This window comes from Hakea prostrata, chromosome 5 (genome assembly GCF_041222555.1).
Source record: "Hakea prostrata isolate BN-2017 chromosome 5, UWA_Hpros_2, whole genome shotgun sequence".
NCBI classification, from domain to species: domain Eukaryota; kingdom Viridiplantae; phylum Streptophyta; class Magnoliopsida; order Proteales; family Proteaceae; genus Hakea; species Hakea prostrata.
The window spans coordinates 7,668,416-7,690,803 of NC_142604.1; the positions used below are offsets into that span (position 1 = coordinate 7,668,416).

The 22,388-nt window shown below is 37.9% G+C and overlaps 2 protein-coding genes and 1 pseudogene across 2 annotated transcripts; 1 reads left to right on the plus strand and 2 right to left on the minus strand.

Moving 5' to 3' along the window:
- Positions 1-993: 993 nt before the first annotated feature.
- Positions 994-11,827, plus strand: LOC149014802 (metalloendopeptidase / zinc ion binding protein). The gene is made up of 17 exons (XM_089155367.1): positions 994-1,532; positions 2,182-2,535; positions 2,625-2,771; positions 4,394-4,526; positions 4,645-4,758; positions 4,877-4,950; positions 5,030-5,104; positions 6,519-6,611; positions 6,815-6,875; positions 7,299-7,631; positions 8,212-8,338; positions 8,410-8,509; positions 8,751-8,820; positions 8,940-9,092; positions 9,402-9,497; positions 10,315-10,631; positions 11,020-11,827. The coding sequence occupies exons 1-17, from the start codon at positions 1,446-1,448 to the stop codon at positions 11,254-11,256; spliced, it is 2,571 nt and encodes an 856-aa protein (XP_089011493.1). The 5' UTR covers positions 994-1,445; the 3' UTR covers positions 11,257-11,827.
- A 2,686-nt stretch (positions 11,828-14,513) lies between these two features.
- LOC149014803 (dirigent protein 23 pseudogene) lies at positions 14,514-15,068 on the minus strand (annotated as a pseudogene).
- A 4,096-nt stretch (positions 15,069-19,164) lies between these two features.
- On the minus strand, positions 19,165-20,227 carry TLP-3 (thaumatin-like protein 3). Its single transcript, XM_089155658.1, has one exon. The coding sequence runs from the start codon at positions 20,168-20,170 to the stop codon at positions 19,436-19,438; it is 735 nt and encodes a 244-aa protein (XP_089011784.1). The 5' UTR covers positions 20,171-20,227; the 3' UTR covers positions 19,165-19,435.
- Positions 20,228-22,388: the final 2,161 nt, after the last annotated feature.

The window sequence follows — 22,388 nt, forward strand, 5'->3', positions numbered from 1 at the left end:
CAGGGTTGGTAGAGTGGTAAGATCATTATTTCTTAGTGGAGAGGTCATGGGTTCGACCCTTGCGGACGACAAGCATCCCTTCTGAGGATGTAATCAAGGTGCGCGCAAGCTGGCTCTGATGAACTCAGATACAAAAAATAAAAAGAATTGTTTCAAATTTCAAGTTCAAAAAAGTTATGTACCAACTATATTTTATTGTGATAAAAATCCAGTAAATTTAAATGTAAAACAAATTATAAATCTAGAAAATGATCATTCAAGTACAAATTACTAATACGATTATTAGATAGTCCATGTGTAATTGGTACCCTAACACTCATGATAATGTAACAAACCCTAATGCACACCATTAGAGCTTTATTTCAATGCTCAATCCATACTCTAGTTCTAATATACATTTTGAATTCTATTTCAATCAGACTTTTTTGGTAAGAAGAGAGATCATTGTGAAGGCATAATTGCAATGCATAAGCTAAATACAAATATTCCCAATCAAAGAGGCATTAATATTATTTATTATCAATTAATAATCAAGAATCACACATTTTTGGGAAATTAATTTAGCTGATTTTTTTTGGGGTAGAGTTTGCAAAATTATCACAAGATTGTTTCATAGGTAATGAGCGACGCCTCTTAGTGAAGCGAATCATAAACAAAGACTAATACCAGGTATACGTAACCACGAGTACTGACCAAAAATGTGAAATACAGGAGTTAAATCTCTGGATTTCACCTCACACCAGATATATGTGACCATGGGTACCGATCAAAAATGCATAATACAGGAATTAAATCTCTGGATTTCACCTCATACTCATAAATCTATATATTCACGGTTTTAGTGTAAATATTTGAATCTCTAGATTTCATGAATCTAAGAATTTACACAACCAAACGAATATTAATCTCCCATTTGTAACCAAACAGGCCCAGCTAATTGCTTTGATGATCCCTGCATTTTTATTTTTTCATTTTTTTTAAGTTAGACAATGGCATTTTTGTAATAAGATCAGTAAAGAAGGTTATCGAACACAAAATGCAGAGACTTCAATTTTTATTTTTTAACCACATCGATGTTCTATATTTCCCCTTGTTCGCAGTTGTCTTCACATCTTCACTGAGATTTTTTTGTATTTTGGATTTGGACTCTGCGAGAATTTCTTCGAATCGCTGACAGGTGAAAAAACAGTTGATTAAGTTTACGGAGTCTCTTCGAGTAATCGAAAGCAGTGTTCGCCATTTTTTTGGTTTGTTGGCTCCTGCAAGACGCTGGCTTTCATCAGAAAAAACGAAGAAAGAGACGAGACAGTAGAGGAAGTTCGTCTCTGTCGGAAGTTGAAATGCTGAGAAACCGGCGATTATACGTAAGGTGGGAGCAGATCGGGACAACCATGATGCTTTGATGGAAGGCGTATTCAGGGGGTTTTTGATTCACACATCGTTTGATGGAGGTGAAGGCCTTGCAGGGATGTCAGGCTACGTCACAATCGAGAAATCGAATCTCTTTGCTGTTTGCAGGGCTTTTCTTTGAGGTAGGTTTTACTGCTCTCTTCGCACTTCTACTGTTATTAGTTTTGGAGTTGCAGTGATGATTGATGTTAAACATGGAGATTTATAGCATTTGTGCATCCCCCGGCTTCTTCCAAAAAGAAATGTTAAAAAGCAGCGCTGTAGAGGTTGTAAATACTTTTTCTTTTCTTTTCCCCTTTCAGTTTTGGGATTTTTTAGTTTTGGATTTGAAGGGTTTCATTTTCTATTTTCAGTTTGGGTGGATGAGAAAGAGGGGTACAGTGTTGTAGTTACTGTAGTGAGAATGTTGCTTAACCTTTTCTAACTTCTCTTGTCTTCTTAAAATTTTAGCTTTTGTTGCTAGAGTTTGGTTTAGTCCACCAGTTAAACCGATTTTTTTGTTGTTGTCGACGGGGTTTGGTTCTTGGAGCTCAAAGTAAGTCACCAGAAAAGGTCCAAGATGATACCTGTGTGTAGATTGAGGTAATATGGGCAGTATATGTATAGTTACAGTCTGTACTTGGTGGTTCACCAGTTTACAAAGGGGAATTTCAGCTGACTTATTGAAAATTATTTCTGTTGTTTGATGATTTTGTTTGTTGAGAACAGCCTTAACCCCCAGAAATATTGAAGTTATTATTTGATTATTGCATTTGTCCTCTTGCCATTCAGCTTTTGGTCCTGGTTTGCACCGAAGGTGCCAGTGCCAGATCCCAAGGGAACCAGCTGCAATGGGAAGGTCATGAAAAGGGCAATAAGGAAGTCTTGTCACATTCATGCATTCATGATCATATACTTGAACAGAGGAGGCGGCCTGGTCGCAAGGAGTATTCAGTCACTCCGCAAGTTTATGGGTTGCCTAGTCACTCAAGACATCAGCACCGCAAGGGAAGAGCATTGCTTGGAGTCTCACGACCTCTGGAGTTGCATAAGGATGCAAGGAAGCCAATTAGAATTCATTTGAACTACGACGCTGTTGGTCACTCACTTGATAGAGATTGTCAAAGTGTTGGAGGGGTTGTTAAAGTAGGTGAAGTACATCCCAACATGTAATATTGTTCCTGGTCCGTGGATGCAGATTTTCTTATGTTGGTTTTTGGGTGCCTCCTTTGCAGCTAGGGGAGCCACCTGTGAATTTCATTCCTGGAGTTGCAACTCCTGCTTGCAATCCACATGCAGATCCTCCAATTTTGGGAGACTGTTGGTACAATTGCACCCTGGAAGATATTTCTGGAGAGGACAAGAAGCATCGTCTTCGTAAGGTCTGGTTCCTATTTGATGCATTTGCTTAATTCACAATATTTAATCCATTTAAAGATAGTTCAGCTAGATTCATCTTTGATAAATCTTAAATTTATGCCTACTTCACTTGAAATGTAACTCTACCTTCGATCCGTTAGCTTATAAATTATATTATAAAATCTAAAGAGTGAATTGACATATCTTTTTGTGTTAGAGATTTTATATATGGATGAAATGTCCTCAAACATGTTCAGCCATCATAATTTTGGGCCTCAAACAACAAAGAGACCTTTAGGTGGTTCTTGAAAAAAGAGAGTTGAGTCAGGACTAAGAGGAATGCATAAAACAATGGTTCATAAATCTGATGTTGTTTACAATTATGGCTTCCAGATTTGTTCCTGTGAGATCATTTCATCTCACATATGGAGGAAGGGCATGAGTCAAACAGAGTATAGTGATTCAAATCAAGATTTATATGTTTAAAGTTTGGTTTAACGTATCATATTGGTGCGGTGATTTTAAGAGACATATCACATTGGCGATATGCAAAGCACATGAAAATTGGCTATATATATATATGAAAATAAAACTTTGGAGCCAAAAACAGTATCATTATGCAACATACAATGTGTATCATGCATAAACCATAAAAACAAGTAATAATGAAGTAAGTGCATTCAATTGAAATTATTATTAAGGATGGGGTTTCTTTCATGTAATAATAATATGGTTTATGATGAGACAGGTTCTCCAGTTAACCAAAAAAATCAGCTTCTTTGGGAACCTACCTTTTCTGTGAATTTCTCCATCAATCCATGATTTTGGCCACTTATATGATTGGAAGAAGGGTTTATTGGTTGAATCTGATTCACTTCTTATACTTCAATGTAAATACCTATTCCAAAAAGTTGAATCAAGGAGGCTAAGAGAAACAAATGAGACTCTTGGGTAGTCGTTTCTGCCTTAGAACTCTATCTGAGTTCTAGAATGTGAGCACAGGCTTTTAATTGCCAGTTTCACATTGTATTGTGCTAAGGCATTGTTTTGATGCTTTCACTTATTCTTTTCCAAACTCCTCTACTTGACATATTGATGAGTATCGGTAGTATCATAATGTATCACATAGTATCAAGCTATAGAATGCAATACTTATTGATACAGTATTTTTGGAAACTAAAATATACATATCTTTATCGTATCGATACCCTGTGATACTGATACTGATCGACTGATATGATGTGAAGCAATACTTTAAACGGGGATTGAGGTATTATGATTAAGTGCAACTAAAGGTTTATTCATCTAAAATAAATAACATCAAATATTTATCTGTAGCACATTGCTCTGCATTTAGTTTTTAAAATTTTCAAACTTCTAACTTCTTTTGTTATTTACTATTTTTGTTGAGTATATTTTAGCCTTTTGAATGAATTTTATCCTTAAGAGATATTTTGTCAGGCTGTAGTTATTCTCTGATGAATTAGTGTAATAAAGGCTAATTATTTACTATTTTCGTTGAGTATCTTTTTAGCCTTTTTGATGAATATTATCCTTAGAGATTTTTTTATCAGGCATTAGTCGTCTCATCGTCTGTACTGATGCACTAGTGTAATAAATGCTAATCAGAAGTAACTTTATACAGGCACTGGGGCAGACGGCTGACTGGTTCAGAAGAGCTTTAGCTGTAGAACCGGTGAAAGGGAATCTTCGGTTGAGTGGTTATTCTGCATGTGGACAAGATGGTGGTGTACAGCTGCCACGTGAATATGTGGAAGGTAATTTGCTGTAGGCCATAGATGTCTGGTGGTTCATTTGATGCTTGAGACCATTAAGTTGAATGCTTTTTGCTTTCCTTTCAATTGATAGTGTGTAACCAATCATATGTTCTTGTAGAGGGTGTAGCTGATGCAGATTTAGTCCTTTTGGTAACTACAAGGCCGACAACTGGAAATACTCTAGCATGGGCAGTGGCATGTGAGCGTGATCAGTGGGGCCGGGCAGTTGCTGGTAATTTTTTTCTTTTTGGAGTTTTGGAGGGTTGGGGGGCAAGGAGTAGTTTATTTATTTTTATCAGGTTGACGTATATACTTACCATTTGCCAAGCTAATGGCACCTTGATGTGCAGGACATGTGAATGTTGCTCCTCGTCATTTGACTGCTGAAGCAGAGACCTTACTTTCAGCAACTCTTATACATGAGGTTAGTTATCAAATGAAGTAGGTGACTCATTACAGCGGCCACTATCTTTGGCATTATAAACTAATTTATCGCCTTCCAGGTCATGCATGTTCTTGGCTTTGATCCTCATGCCTTTGCACATTTTCGGGATGAGAGGAAAAGAAGGCGAAGTCAGGTAATATTACTTAAAAAGTAAAGTTCCATATGTACTATGTATTCTGCTTATAAAATCTTTTCCTGCCAACCATCCACCGAAAGAATTCCAGAAAGATTCCACATCTTGCAATCTGCCAAACCTATCAGTTGTCTGTTTTTGCCAATTAAGTGCTGGAGATTCATGCCTTTGTTCACTTTCCCCAACTACAAATCAATTTATTCCATGTGGTCGGTTAGAGTTGGAAATTAAAGAATGCAAGGGAACAAGAGAAAACATAAAAGTAGGATGTTGGAGAAGACGAGAAAATGGTGCAATTTTTTATGTTGGAGTATTTGTGTCCAACAAACCTGTATTACTTCTCTAATGAGAAGAAAAGGAATACACACACCTCCCTAGACCTAAAATAACCTTATTACATTAACTCTTAACTGATAGACAAAATTGGAGAGTGTTCTCTTGTCATACTTGTTTTTCCTACTTCTGCATAGAGAGTAAATTGAACTACATAAAAATTAAATCCTATGCTGTCATAGCTGCTATGTAGTAAAACTTCAATCCAAATTCCAGTACAGTATCGACAAATTCCAAGAGGTATTCAGAGGTACCAACTTGAGTCAAAAGTGTAATTATCTTTTCATACATATTATCATGTTCCTATTAGTTCTCTAGTGAGTGATCGACTTTCATTTCTGAAAATTATGGTCAAGACTGGCAAGAATCTGACCTGGATTGCTAAATTATCTGAAGGTAGCATGTTCTTTGACTTTTAGTAGACCCAGTCACATTAAATAATTGACATCTATCAATGCTAAGCTATCATAAAAAACTGTATGGTTCTTGCACTCTTGTTCTTTCTCCGGAAGATGATGTTGGCTATTTTCGACGTGGGAAATTTTGTAATAACACATCCATCAGCGGCATTGGTAGCTGACTTCTATCTGGGTTTAGTTAGTTTATGACCTCTCGGAGAAACAATTTTTTATAGAAATACATTTGGGATTTGATCTAGATAGTGGATGTGCGTGTGTTTACACCTGCTGCCCATAGTTTTTGGATATCAATTAGAGCTATATTGTTAGAATCATACAAAATAGAGTTGCTATGTGAGCCTCCATCATATATTGGCTCAACTTTGGTGAAGAAGTAGCTTTTGGAGTGGCTGGTTGAACTGTCAGATGGGATGGGGAAAGGAGCTACTTTATTGGATCGCAGGCTTCTGTGCATCAGTTTTCTTTTAGCTGGGATCAAGGGTTCTTGATGTTGTTGAGTGCTAATTTGGTACTTAATTTATGTTCGTTTCTGGCCTCTTGATGGATATTCATGATTTCCACGTGTAGTTTATCTTGAAGTATGGAAGTTTGTGTTTCTGGAGTTGCAATATGGCTTGGGAATTTAAGGCCTCTCACCTTGTGTTTTCATATTCTATTTGCAGATCACTGTACAAACCATGGATGAGAAGCTGGGGCGGATGGTGAGCCGTGTGGTGCTTCCACGCGTTGTCATGCATGCACGTTTTCATTATGGAGTAAGTGCACAAGTTTGAAATTGGGATTAGTTCAAAATTAGTTTTAGAAGTACAAGAGAAATATATTAAGCATCTTAAGGAAAAAGGTCTAAAGCTGATATTTCTCTTTTTAATTCTGTTTTATTACTCTCTCTAATTGAAGGGAGCTGGGATGGGGTTGTCTTGGTCTCTGTAAGATTAAACTGATAGTCTATAATTGGCAGGCCTTCTCTGAGAATTTTACTGGATTAGAATTGGAGGATGGAGGAGGCCGTGGCACATCAGGTATCTCCTTTTTCATAATTGTCTGTCTATATATGGCTGTGCTGGTTAAAAAGTGTGCCTTATGAGACAATACTGGAGAACATAAACACTTCAAAGGTTTTATGGCATTTTATGGGACTGATGCAGTTGTCACACTAGATCCTGCATTGGAAATGGAGAAACTTCTGATTAATATGGACGCAGAAGTGGAAAGCACTGTTTGAGTTCCTCGGAAATGATATTGCACTATAATTTTAAGACTTTCTGTTTTTCATCAATTACATTCTGCTTAATTCGAGGATATGCCACTGCTGGATGAACTCAAGGATGATGATTGTTTATGTAATTTTTTGCATGTTATGGGTTTTTTTTTTAATAGGCCTATGTGTTCATGAATCATTATATATGTTCTTGATGACACTTGCATGCTAAATTTGCTTGCAGGATCACACTGGGAGAAACGGCTTATGATGAATGAAATTATGACAGGATCAGTGGATACGAGATCTGTAGTTTCAAAAATGACATTGGCTTTGTTAGAGGATAGTGGATGGTACGAGGCTAATTATAGTATGTCTGACCGTCTTAATTGGGGTCACAACCAAGGGACGGAATTTGTTACCTCCCCCTGCAATCAATGGAAGGGAGCATACCATTGTAACACAACACAGTTTTCAGGCTGTACATATAACAGGGAAGCTGAAGGGTACTGTCCAATTGTAACTTATGATGGAGACCTTCCTCAATGGGCTCGCTACTTTCCTCAGGCGAACAAAGGTGTGTCTTTTGCATTTTGTTTTTTGGCTGTCAACAAATGATCTTTGGTTTCTCCTACCATATGCTGGTCAGGATATCTGAAACCTCAGTGGTACCTAAGATCATTAGAATTTCCATCAAGTGAAATTTTAGACCTGACTCTAATTATGGACCGTCTTATAAAAGTTCAAAAGAAGAAGAAGAAGAAGAAGAAGTGAATAAGTGATAACTAGGACTGAATATCAGGAAACATGGCCTGCATGATTTTCCAGGACCAAGCATTTGGTGGATGCTTCCATTTGAGATCTTAGATTATGCAAAGGATCCTTGTTAGAGGTTCTTCACTTTTGATTGGTCACATTCTACAACGTGATGCATCACTGTTGTTCTGAACCTCTTGCATTGGGTGCCAAAACCCAAAATTCTTAATATCACGTTTGTGAGTAGTAATTACTTTCTATGCCTTAGTTCGGTAGCTCCATAGTTTTAATATGTGTCGATAGACAATCAAAAACACTGCCTAAAATCATTGTTAACTGTTGCAGCCTGGTATCTCCACGTTATATCTTTTGAAATTATTAACTGTCTGTGGCCAGTGCAGGTGGGCAATCATCATTGGCTGATTACTGTACCTATTTCGTGGCTTACTCTGATGGGTCGTGTACAGACACAAATAGTGCTCGGACTCCTGACAGAATGTTGGGTGAAGTGCGGGGAAGTAGCTCTCGGTGAGTTGTGCTATTGAAAATTCATAGGGAACACTTCAAGCCTGGAATGACTTACATGGTTGAATATATAGGTGCATGGCTTCATCTTTGGTGCGAACGGGCTTTGTCCGTGGATCAATGGCCCAAGGAAATGGTTGTTATCAGCATAGATGTGTAAACGATTCACTAGAGGTATAAATATTTCTATGTTTGCTTCCCTAGTATATCCCTTCATAGAGAATGTTAATTAAATCTAAAACTTGTCTGTTGGAAGGATGATTGTTAGGTCTGCATCTTCATGAAGAAATTGTATTAAAATAACATCTTGTTTCTCTGAAAGAAGATGCTTAATGATTAGACAACTTGTATTTCTCAGTTGTTCAATTGTGCTACTTTTCCACCTTAAGTGATGATGTTCCATGTGTTCTTTTAGGTTGCTGTTGATGGCGTGTGGAAAGCATGTCCTGAGGCTGGTGGGCCGGTTCAGTTTCCGGGGTTCAATGGTAAATGTGCTTTACTGTTGCCACTTTTATCTGGGAAATCACTGAGGAGATGACGCACTCCTATTGATTTTTTTTAAAAAAATAATCTGAGAAGCTTATATATATATTAATATCTTCAGGTGAACTGATCTGCCCTGCTTACCACGAACTCTGTAACACAATGCCAGCACCTGTACCAGGTCAATGCCCCAATTCTTGTAATTTCAATGGAGATTGCATTGATGGAAAATGCCACTGCTTTCTAGGATTTAATGGTCTTGACTGCAGTAAACGTGAGTCTTGTATGCCTCCCCCTTTACTTTGGATTGATCTTTGGCCGAAATCTTAAATTATGTAGAAATTGTGCAAACATGGAGACATATCTTTGCTTGTTTTTTCTCCAGTTTTCCTACTGGAGAAGTTTCTGAAAATGGTTCTGAATCAATGGAAGTTTACTCATTCCTAAATTTACTGCCACCCATTTCTGGCTGTCAATTCCTTGCAATGTTTGTTTGTTACCCTTTTTCTTCCTTGTGGACCCAGAAACAATATTTGTTGCATTGGGACATTTTTAGTGACCTGATATTAACTAGTATTCTCAGGCTACTGCCCAAATGATTGTAGCAAGCATGGGAAGTGTCTCCCCAATGGAATCTGTGAATGTCAAACTGGCCACACGGGCATTGACTGCTCAACAGGTAATTGTCCTTTGAAAGATTATGCTGGTCCATGCTTACCGCATTTTATTGCTTTGAACTTAAAAAACGCTTGCTCCAGTCAAACTAGTGTGTATTCCATGAATAGATGAAAGGTATAGCAATTATACATCTCCTCATCGCTTCAAATTTCTTACTTCAGGGTAGGAACCATAACTGGAGTACACATTGAGATTGACTGCTAATCATTATTTACAACTAGGAGTTTGAGAATTATTTTCTTTCCTCTAATTAAGAAAAGAATTATGAGGGCATACCCTGGCACAAAAGGTTGTTTCATTGTAACCTAGTGATCATGGGTTCAAATCTGGAAACCGTCTTTTCACAAAGTAGGTTAAGGCTGTATACAGTATGACGCTCCTAAAACCATGCACCACACAGTGGCAGGAGCCCTGTGCACTGGGTATGTCCCCTTTTTTTCTCCTGAAGTTGGAGAATTATAACATGATGCACTGAGACAATATTTTCCTTTTCATTTCGGATATGATGTGAAATGGTGCTACTACTACTAAACTGGAAGTAACATGCGAAGGCAGTACCAAGTTACTTAGTCAAGCACATCCAGGATAAGGATAACTGAATATAAATTTTCCATTAGGATATCAAAAATGTTATAACTTCTCTTTCCAAAACCAATGCCACTAACCGGATGTGCATGTGCTACAAGCCTACAATACTAAATTAACTATACTTCCTTTCAATTCTTGTGGATTAGAGTACCAGTATTTAGTACGTTAGATCGTATATTGCAAATGGAAATGATGAGTGGAGCTTGACAGTGTCTTTGCATGGTTTGCAGCCGTTTGTGATGAACAGTGCAGTTTGCATGGCGGTGTCTGTGATAATGGAATTTGTGAGTTCCGTTGCTCTGACTATGCGGGTTATACATGTCAGAACAGCTCAAAGCTTCTCCCAAGTCTTTCAGTTTGCAGTGGAGTTCTCGTGAGAGATGCCATGGGACAACACTGTGCTCCTAGTGAACCAAGCGTATTGCAACAGCTAGAAGCTGCTGTGGTCGTGCCTAACTACAACAGATTGATGCCTAGCAGTCGGACATTGTTTAGCATCTTTGACAATGGTTACTGTACAGCAGCTGCAAAGCAGCTAGCATGCTGGGTGAGTTTTCATTTTTTATATTCCTTCTCTTGCTGCACCACTGTGAACTGAATAAGTGCAGGCTTGGACATAACAGTGGTTACACTCGTACAGGAAGTTTTGATGGAACTTTATAGTGTAATCAAAGGTAGCATTACATTTGCATCGGATAAGCAGTGCAATGGGGATGTGCCATAGCCCCTGAATACTACTGACTTGTCATGGTTATCTGTTGTTAGCTATCTCCAAAGTAGAAGCAGATTGATTGGATGCTTTTGGAACAGTTACCCTGAGTAGTGTTTTTTTTGTGGGACACTGTTGTGCACCAAAATGATGCCTGTTTCTGCCTGCTTATTGATGATACTGTTGAAAGTAGTTTTGTAATATGTTTTGGGTGTTGAATGGGCAGATATCCATACAAAAGTGTGACAAAGATGGGGATAACAGGCTTCGGGTATGTCATTCAGCATGCCGCGCATACAATGCTGCCTGTGCGGCAAGTCTCGACTGCTCAGACCAGACTCTTTTCAGCAGTGAGGTGGAAGGTTCAGGGCAGTGCACTGGTTTTGTTGAGATTAGACCATGGTGGATGCGTCACTTCCAGAGGTTCTTTTCTTTACCTAGCACTAATGTTGAGAATTTGTAAAATATGTCCTCAGTAATTTTTTTCTCCTTTGTATTTTGCGTAGTCTTCTGTAATTTTTCAGGGGTTGTAAGAGTAGGAAAGGTGACATGTTGTGCGTTCACCTTAAGTAGGTAGGTTTACTTCCACCCTGCTAAAAGCGAAATCCTTAAAGAAGGATTGGGTGGTATTTGTATTCAGTTTGGGCTTTTGTAAGTGAAGTTCAAACTTCAGAAATTGTAATGAAAGTTAGGGGAAGAAAAAGAGGTAAAAAAATGTAGTACCAGAATTGAGAATGAAAATCTCAACAACTTGAGAATGGATCCATGGTTCCAGTTTTGGGGTTATTTTTAATCTGCAAATACATTAAAATACGTTCTTTAACTATGAAAATTAGAGACACTAACCCTTGTACAACTTGCTGACTTGGAGCTTCGTGAAGTTGGGCTAAGAACACGTGCTACAAACTCTAGAGAGAAAAGCAGATTCCTCCTTGTTAATAGACTATCAAACCAACACTGCTTTAGCAAATTCACAATGAAGAAGAATATGAGTAATGATTTCTTCTTCCATTCCATAGGCCCCACAAAGTTTGTCAACTTTCATGCCCATCTTGTTTAGTTCCTTTGAGATGGTTAAACTATCATTACATGCTCTCCACAAAAAGTTCTTCACTTTGGGAAGAGTTTTACATTTTTAAATATCCATCTAGTTTGTTGAGTTCATCTCATCCGAGTTATGCACTTTTGATGATGATGATGGGATTCTATCTTCTCTTTCTTGGATTTTTTTCAAGCAACATGTAGGCTAATTGAATAGAGAATATTCTATTAGTACTAGCACCCCATTACTTGAATGTCTTAGGACGAAAATAGAGCTAATGATATACTAAGTATTGCTTCAGCTTCATGTGGTAAGAAATACCTCTTTATCTTCTTTTCTACCCATGTTCAGCTTTGAGGATTAACGATGTCTGCTACCACTTCAATGTCACACTCCTCAAGTTTAGAAGTTGTGACTCTGAAATTATCCAAACCCAGCACCCATATTGCATTCTATACCCTCACTTGTGTTTATGTGTCTACCTTCCATGTTAAGCCTTGTTTTAGAACCTCTTTCCATTCAAATATACTTCTCCATGCTATGAAGGGTTGTTCCTTGAGTTTGCTTCAAGAAATGAACAATGGAAAAAATAAATGGCTTTGAGAAACTTGATCCACTCTGCCTCTGATTGTGAGAATAATTTCCAAGTTGCCTTGCATGGTAGAGCACGATTGTGTAATAAGGGGTGTCTTAATCCGATACCTCCTTTCTTCTTTCCCCTACTCAACTTCTTTCAAGACATCCAAAAAATGGGATTTTTGTCTTCATTACCACAAAAAAAAAATCTTGATGCTTCTGCTTTCATTTTGTCATGGATGTTTTTTGGGATCTTAAAATATGAAGTGGTATAGATGGTGGAGAGTAGTGCCACAGCTTTTAGTAAGATTTCCTTATTAGGTTGGTTTACTTCCTTAGTTTGGTTCAACAATTTCTTTTCCCAGCCATTGAATTTATTCTCCATATTGTCACTCAAAGAATGGAATAACTCAAATTTTGAGACTCCAAAATATGTGGGTAATCCAAAGTACTTTTGTGGTTCATCTGTATATTTGACTTTGAAGATTTTTAAAAACCATCTTTTGATCTTTGATGGGGTGTTTGGGATGAAACAAAGAGAATATTTTGTGAAGTTAATAGCTTGTCTCGATGCTGAAACCGTTGAAACCCTATTGCTTTAGCAAGAATGCTCTCGATGGCTGGAGACCTCTTTTAAGTCCTACAACAGATTCGCCTTGAATATTCACTGAATATCGTCTGTTGATAAGTTTTCACCCTACATCTTTTGAATTAGATTTTTCTTTGAGATTCATATTCAAAGGGTTCAGCTCATCCTCGCTGTTGAATGTGATGTTAACATCTTTTGTCAAAGATGGTATGTTAAAGCGGTTAAAGATCCAACTTCCCTAGGGGAGGTCTTGGGTTCGTACCCACTCGGGCGACATTAATATAAAAAAGTTCCCTTGAGGATGTAAATCGTGGTTGTGCGCGCAAGCTGGTCCGGATGAACCTCATATCCAAAAATAAATAAATAAAATCTATAAAGTTACAGTTGGAGTATTGCTTGTTGAACCTTACTCTTAATGTCCCTGAAATTTTTCCTTTTGTTTTCTAATATCACAAGCCATTGCTTGCTTTATTTCTGGTTCATCACACGAAGGTTCGTTCTCCAAGAAAAAGTGACGTCAAGCCATTGCTTGCTTTTTTTTGTTTGGATTGATGTTGCGAGAGATATTAAGTAAGTCACATAAGATTGTCAATTTTAGTTTGAGAAATGAGAGAATTAAATCTAGGAATGAAGAAAAGGGTTTGAGGAATTCCAGAAGTTGGAGGGTGACACAAAAATGAACTGCTTTTGGGTAGAAATTTATTTTTTAAATTTTTTTAGGACCTTCTTCTATGTAGTCTATAAACTCATACCCCAGCTATTGTGAATCCATTAGTGTACCTTGGTATGTCATTACGAGAGAGAGGGAAGAAAACGAGTTTAAAAACACAAATGAAAAAAGCTTCACCTTGCTCTGCTTTGTAAATGCTCTTTGATCTCTTCTTCTAGGTTATTGTCTCTGCCTCTATTGGTTTTCTTATTTGAATGTCTAGACTTGTGTATGCCTACTAAGATCCATTAATGAACATTAATTCCCTTGGTGGTTTTAGCTTCAGTGGCTTGGACGTAGAATAGACTTGTTTCTATCTCCCTCACACGCACATTCTCTCTCTAGTTCTTTATCATTACTGTAATTAATGGGTCATCTCCAAAGCCCTCAAGAAACCCATGTTCTACAGATCTCATTATGCTCTTTTTTCAGTCCATTTTTGTTTAGCATAGCTCAACAATCCATGATGAGTGTAATGAGCACAGACCCATATTACTATTACAATCTCGATACTAGCCGATACATATCCATATTTGACCCAACCGATACGATACAACTCGATACGTCTCTCCATTAAATCACACTAATATACATTAGGCAGAGTGATACAATACTGGTTACAGGACGATACGTCTCTTAAAATCACCTGACCGATACGATACTCGATAAGAAAATCCTCATCCAGTCATAATTCTGTATTCATACATACATCGGCATTAACAATATAACCAATCATACATCTTGGCACCGACGAATATAATCAAATCACATAAATTTCTCTATCTAATTAGTATTTAAGATTTTTCAATAATGATAAACAGCAACAAAGTACTCTACAATGGCATCACCAGTAGTTGCATTTAGAAAATAGGTCTTGGCTCTGGCACTCCCTCGAGCCCTTTGGAAAACACCAGTTCCACCTACAATCGGCAATTCTCGTTTAGGATTCAAAGCTGGGTTTCGTCCCATAATGCTGAGACTACTACCATTGTAGATCCCATCAGTGAAACTGTAGCTCAAGGCCATTATGAGAGCAAGATCGTTTTGGCCAGCCGAGCCATACAAACCCTGTGCACGACCTATTTCCTTGGAGTTCAGTTCTGGGCCTTCTGTCAATGGGTCATCAGCCATCATCACTATTCCAAACAGGGTTGGCGAATTCTGTGAATTGGCTGCTTGTGCCACCCTCACGGCACTGGGGTTTTTTCCACTAACGGTATCGTGGAAGTAGAAGTGCAAATTGGTTAACTTCTCTTCTTCTTTCATCACTTTCATTCTCTTGTGCCAGTGCTGCGCTTGACCACCACCCATCTCAGCTAGGAACAATAACAACGCTACCAATAGAACAGGTTTTGCCATCTTTCTGTCTCTGTGAATTCTGAATTCAATGAAGAACAGAGAAAGCTAAAGATACTTTTATAGGCCCAGGTACCCAGGAAAAACAGAAAAGGAAACTACTAAAACTAAGTATAGAAGTTTTCGATCACCGGAATCTTACAAATCAACACTTTCTTGTGTTAGAACTGAATTGAATATTTGGTTAGAAAGTTTTGAACGCCATCCAGTTGTAACCGAGCCGTTATAATTTGTTGGTACAACTTGTCATTCAGGATCGAGTTTCTCAATCTTGGAAGCTGATTTGAAAGTTAAGAAAAGCTTACTCTTATTACAATTAAATTCCAAAAATGACTTCTCCTGTTTTTTTGATCGCATCCTGCACAATCTTTATGGGAAACATGAAACAATCACAAGAAGGATCAAATTCATAATTCCTCAGGGAGTCGATCTCTTCGTCAACAATTTTTGGGTGGTTACAATAGCTCTTTTGTTTGGCTAGATGGGATTCTAGAATAATGAGAAGTCCCCATTTTCTTAGGGCCTGTTTGGTTACTTGAGTCTGTAGATTTCAAAAATTTAGAGATTTCAAATCTACAGACTTCAAATCTCTAGAGTCATGGTTCGTAAAATTAACTATTGGGTATTTTTCATCTGGACCCCCTGAAGTTTGGTCCATATCACTTTTAGTCCAAAAAAAGTTCTTCTTTGCATCTGGCTCCCCTGTGATTTTGAGAAATGATAAAATAAGGACATATCATGATTTTAATGACCAAAATGCCCATATGATGCAACGATCAAGATTATATCCATATATGTCATTTTGATCTAACGGTTCGTATTAAAAAGCCAAATTATAATTACAATTATAATATTTTCATTTTATATTGAAAGGTTTTAAGATTTCAAATTTACAAAAATTGCTCTTGGTTGGAACTCAATGAAATTGAAGAAAACCATTACATCCGATCCTCTCGGCATCACCAAAACATGGGTACAAAGGTTTCTTTTGTGACCACCCACTCGATAACAACAGCGCCACCACACTCGCCGCCGTCGACTTTAACGGCTTCGGACTTGCCTCTCCAATCCTCAAAGGCTTCCTCGACTTTCTCCCTAACATCGTCGTCTTCCACGCCAACTCAAACAATTTCACCAGCACGATTTCCCCAAAGATCTCCCAGCTTCTCTACCTTTACAAGATTGATTTCAGCAACAACAAATTCTCCAGCGAGTTTCCAACTGCGGTGCTAACCATGGTTGGTCTATCCTTCTTAAATATCCAGTTCAACTCCTTCACCGGTTCGGTTCCGGCTTCAGTATTCACCGGCAAATGCACACCGAATAATAATCCTTGAACAACATGACCCCACCATGTTTGTCATTTAGACTGCTCCACAATCGCCTAGTTCTCAAGTCATTGATAATGATGATGTCGGATTTTGCAAGCATTAGCATATTAAATTGGGTCCGTATTTTGATTCCGTTAATTACACAACTTTTTTGGTCTTTGATCATGCTCCTCAATAGCAATCGTTAATGGCCAATTGATATATTCAAAGTTCGTTCATTGTTTTCCTCTGTTTTCAAATGAAGAACCATTGGAATGAACAGTTTCTGCACTACCTATGAAAAGAATAAAGAGAAAGTTTGAATCATGTAGGAAAAAGTTTCCAAAAACAGAAAAGAAAAAACCTTAAGTTGAGAAATAGCTTTCTCAGTGGGATAATTGACAGAGAAGGATTCAGATTCTTGACGTCTTTTCCAATTTTTTAATTCTCTTCGTCAACAACAATGGTTTCACGTCGAACCTTCCAGATAACCTTCAGTATTCTTCCTCAGGCGTGCACGGCAAGCAGGTCGCTTCATTGTCCACCAGGTAACCAGAACCAGGAATCGTCATGGGAGATCAATACCCGGAGTTACCTCCTCAACGGAATACAGTTCATTCCTCCTACAGCTCCAGTCCCTACACTCTCCTGCAAGTTGCAACGCCTGAGCGTCTTAGTGTTATTTCCTTCGATTTCATTGAGTTCCAAACCAAGGGCATACTTTTGTAAATTTGAAATCTTAAAATCCATGAATATAAAATGAAAAGATTGTAATTGTAATTTCGAAATGTTCGTTACATCAAAAAGGGCATTTTGGTCATCAAAATTATGATGTGTCCTTATTTTATCATTTCTCAAATCACAGGGGAGCCAGATGCAAAGATGAACTTTTTTTGGACTAAAAGTGACATGGACCAAACCTCAGTGGGTCCAGATGAAAAATACCCTTAACTATTTGGTTAATTTGAACTTTTGGAATGAAATTTCTAAATTTATCCTAAAAAAATATTTATTGAATTATGGTTCAAATCTTTAACGCTTTGATAGTATGTCACCTCATACCCATAAATCTACAAATTCACATTTTTAGTGTAAAAATGTGAATCTCTAGATTTCATGAATCTAGAGATTCACAGAACCAAACAGGTAAAAATCTCCCATTTGTGAATCCAGAGATTTGAAATCTCTGGATTCGCGTAACCAAACAGGCCCTTAATAATTTCTTTAATTTTTTTTCTTGGGGTGAAAGAACAAATATGTTGAGAATAACAACTCTTCCAGATAGCTGCAGCGAACGGTCAAATTTTTGCCATGCGTATGAAAAAACATCCAACGGTTGGAAGGAAATATCCTAGGCAATGAATGCAAATGTGATTTTTTTTTTTTTTTTTTTTTTTTTTTTTTTTGGCATTCAAAGGTTTGCTATTTTTAAAATTTACAAAACAAATCCCCTGTGCACTGACGATTCTACCATGGCAAAACTGAAATCGAAAAATTGAGGCAACGTTCGCTACTTTATCTAAGGCATTCTAATTCTCAGTCGAACTCGATTTGCCTGCAACAAATCCACTTGTGTAATCCTTGCCAAGGAAGCAGTTCATAAGGCTGAGAAAGTTTCTATGCCTACTTTAAATCTCCATTTCAAGCTCTTTAAAATGAAAATAAAGACTAATACAATTAAGATTCTTTTTTTTCTTTTTTTTCATAAAATTTCTAATCTTTGATCTGTCAAGAAAGAAATAGAGGTGTTAAATATCAACAAAACATATGCATGAAAACTACACCCTAGAAGATCGCTCAAACATGAAACCCTAAATCCGACAACCAAAAAAGTGTAAACGGGAAAAGCTTATGGTTCAAGAGTAAACACACTAAATTTTTTACCTATTAAGGGAGAAACATTGCAGAAGACAAAAGCTTGAATTGCAAGTCAAAGTTTTTTTTTTTTTTTTTGGAAATGAGGTTCATCTGGGCCAGCTTGTGCGCACCATGACTACATCCTCAAAGCGCTTTTTATATAATTAGTATAGGCGAGGCTTCGCCCCTGGCCCCAAGGGGATTCGAATTTTGACCTCCTTCGTGGAAGCGTTGAGCTTTGCCAACTGAGTCAAAGTTTTGAAACTCATATGGAAAATCAAATTGCGGAGCCAAAGATTCACCGGTTTTGTCGCCTTTGGTGTAAGGAATTCATGGGCAGAACAAAAATTCACTGTTCTTGATCTTCTCCCTGCACCAACCAAATCTCAGTGACCTTGTAAGTTGGGAATGTCAATCTGACTTCAAGATATGTGGCATAATGCCCAAGAGAATTAGGCTTCTGAGGAATGGAATGATGTATCCGGAGATGCTTCTTATACAAGTTGTTGGTAACCAATGAATTCTCCTTCTCTTAACAAGAGAAAAAAGACAAATCCAAAGAATGGAATCTAATCTGCCTCAATTGCAGGAGAAAAGAACCGATTGATCTGTTCGGTGACATCAAGAGAAAAATTAACTTCCTGAATGCTCATTTCAGAAACTTGTAAAAAACAAAAAAGGACAGAAGTACAATAGATACCATTGATGAAGACCTGAATCATCCTGATAGCAGAAACAATTCCCTCCAGATTATGATCTTCCAAGTAAATTCGCACAAGTTTCTACCCAAAAAACAAAAATCGAGTTCCAAGTTTTAGTAGATTCTAACCTGAGTAAAATAAAGATTCAAATTGGAATAGATCGATTCAGATTAACCCATAAACAGGCAATCGAATTCAATTATTGTAATTAACACCTGACATAACAAAACCCATACTGTGAAGAATTGGAGGGAGTTTTCATTTACACCCAAAATTCAAGAACCAAATGGGATTGGAAAATGAAAAATAATACTAATAATAATTTAATTAAGTCTACGATGGGCCCACTCGCACTCGGTAGACCTACTAAAATCAAGGGATGGATTAAGATCCATGATATAATAATATAATTAAATCTACGATGGGGCCCACTCGCACTCGGTAGGACCTACTAAGAATCTAAGGGATGGATTAAGATCCATGGATCATGGATCATGGGTCGTCACCCGGTAGGGCAGAAGGTTATCAAATAATCAGAGGCGATGCAGGTACAGGTGCTGGACGCGTCGTCGTAAGCGTAGCTATAAGCAGTTGGGCACGAGCTCTTGAACATCTGCGAGTAGCGCGTGGGAGAGCACGTCTGTGGGCTTGCGTGGGCCCCAGTACAACAATATTCCGGCGAGTTAAATGCAGCACACGCGCTCTTGCAAGCCACCACCGTCTCCGACTGTTTCACCTGAAGCTCCGCCGGACAGTTTGCATTGAGATCGTTAACACAACCCGCGTACTGACACGCGCCGCTCCCACCGGTGGGCTTCACTCCCATTCCCACATTATAACCGTCAACGAGACTCACGTCGTAAAAATCCTTTTGATCGTTGCTGCTTCCAATGGTGAACTCTACAAGCGTCACGGGTGGCACGCCACCGCCGGTGCACTTCAAGCCGCCGCAATCACCGGTTACACAAGTACCCTTGCCTGAACCATCAAAATTGCATCCGGTTCGACCCCAGAATCTACCGGACCAACCAGGCTGCGCAGTAACCTGCACCGACGCACCTGGTGCCAAAAGAAAACCTCCATCACCCAGAACTGCACCACCATTGCCGGTCAAAGTTCCCGGCCAAATGTTATAGTTGCATAAATTCTTGAGTGTGAAAACCGTTGCCGACACAGTTTTTCCTGTTAGTAAGAGAACTACAAGGAGAAATATCGAATTTTCTCTCCAGAACGCCATTAGCCTTCTCTGAAACCTGAGGTAGATCAACAAATAAGAAGAAGAAGCAGAATTAAAACAGGGGTTGTGGTTGGAAACGTTGGAAGTTTAAATGTAGCTTTAATTCTTAAATACTACATGGACTTTTGCCTTTTTGAGAGATCTCTTGCTTTAGTAATTTAATACTACTTTTTGGCTCAACGGGTAGTTGATGAAGACATTTTTCTAACCTATCACCCAATCGACACCATGATTGATAATTTGCGGTTAAATTTCACTCTAAACCATGTACGTGCCTTCTGCGGTCGATCGTGATAGGTGGTGGCTCTTTAGACTAAAAACTGCCCGAGTCTTGGGTTTCTTTTAGCATTACGTGTGTGATCCAAAATCAAATCGTATCATTTTCTTATGAAGAACAATGAATGTTTCAGTCACATAATTAGTTGAACTAATTTAAAAGGAATTGAACCATTGGTGTTTAATTTGAGTACGTGACTCGTGATTTTTCAGCTCAGGAGTTGGGTTGTGTGGTTCAGCCTCCAAATGCCAATTGCAACAAAACCCAGATGAAAAGATTTAAAGAATAATCTTACTAACGGTTATATTTTTCTCCAGAGACTTCTTTGGAGGATCATGACAAGAGCACTTGACTGTTTCAATTAAAAGATGAGTTTATTTAGGTTTCATACTTCTTGATACTCTCATTCACAAAAATGAGTCATCTCCGAGTATGCATGGAAGATGGAACCTAATCTAACCTAACACGCGCTAAGCTGGCTTTACCCTGTTCGTTTTGTTTTCTTTTTTCCTTGGTGTAATCCAACTGATCTAAGGTTTTAGAGTCAGAAGGAATCATCATTCTTCTAACCTAACATGCTGACTACATTATTTGGTGACCCTACATTACTTTTCGGATTTTGCTTGGAGCTGCAAGCAGCGTAAGGTGAGGATTAAATCTGGGCTTAAATCTGGTTTTTTTCATTAAATCCTTATTGTACCGGACCAGGAAGGTTCAAACCAAACCAAACTATCATCTTCTTCCCTGATTAATTGCTCTCAACCAAAATCCAGACTCAAGTCGAGGAGTCATCACCGTACAATCCCATCATTCTTCAACCCAATGGCTGCAACTCTCCAACATTGCAAGTTCTCCCCATTTTTCTAGATCAATAAAATGTTTGTAAAATAATTGTTGGAGAGTTGCAGCAGTTGGGGTGAAGAATGATGGGATTGTACGGTGATGACTCTTCGACTTCAGTCTGGATTTTGGTTGAGAGCAATTAATCAAGGAAGAAGATGATGGTTTGGTTTGGTTTGAACCTTCCAGGTCCGGGTTAAAACAAGTAAACCGAGTGAATAGCACTTTAAAGCATTTTTGTTACACGTGGGTAATATCTACGGTAAGGATTTAATGAAAAAACCCAGATTTAATCCTCACCTTACGCTGCTTGCAGCAGTTCCACGTAGGCACTGCTGCCAAGCAAAATCCATTTATTGGGGGTGATAGTTGGATGGAAAAATTTAAGACTTCCAGAGTTTAAAAATCTTTCCTTTTTTATTCAATTAATTCCTTTTTGATAAAATGACACGTCATCTTGTTAAGAATGGAATGAAATATTTTCATTGCTTAAGACTATAAATGATCCTTAAAGATGATTCATATTCAAAAGTTGTTACATCTTATGTATATAGGAATTTAGGGAATAAAATAATTTACATTTTAAAAAAATTTTACATAATTTTTACATGCTATAGTTATATGGACTTGAATTCAAAATTTTTCTATCTGTACTTGAATTCAATGTGTGCTTGAAACATCATGTGTCATGTTCTTTTCTTTTGGGTTCAAAAACATCATGTGTCATGTTATACTACTTTGAAAGTCAGTGTTTCACATTTTAGCCTAGTATCATTAGATGAATATGAATGTTAGGTTTCAAATTAAGTTTCGAATTCAAGGAGTGGAAACAATCTCTTTAAAATTGTGAATGACTCTCATCGGTTTGAACTTTGCAGTACTTTGCTATAATTGGGAGTCTTGTGCAATAGGTATTCATGTAGTTTATTTGATTTGAATTTTTCAAATTCAGCTATTACTGGTTTTCACTTCGAGGTAAGGCTAGACTAAAGTTGAATTTGAGATGATGATATTTCTATAGCCCATAAAAAGAGGTGCAAGGTGTGGGTTGTGCTTCAGTGTTGCGCCTACAGTCGAGATTGAAATCTCAACTGAGATTTT

Coding starts and splice junctions, on each gene's coding strand:
- LOC149014802 (XM_089155367.1), top strand. CDS start 1,446: ATGGAGGTGAAGGCCTTGCAGGGATGTCAGGCTACGTCACAATCGAGA. Junction 1,533..2,181: donor TTGCAGGGCTTTTCTTTGAG/GTAGGTTTTACT, acceptor CTTGCCATTCAG/CTTTTGGTCCTGGTTTGCAC. Junction 2,536..2,624: donor GTGTTGGAGGGGTTGTTAAA/GTAGGTGAAGTA, acceptor CCTCCTTTGCAG/CTAGGGGAGCCACCTGTGAA.
- TLP-3 (XM_089155658.1), bottom strand. CDS start 20,170: ATGGCGTTCTGGAGAGAAAATTCGATATTTCTCCTTGTAGTTCTCTTA.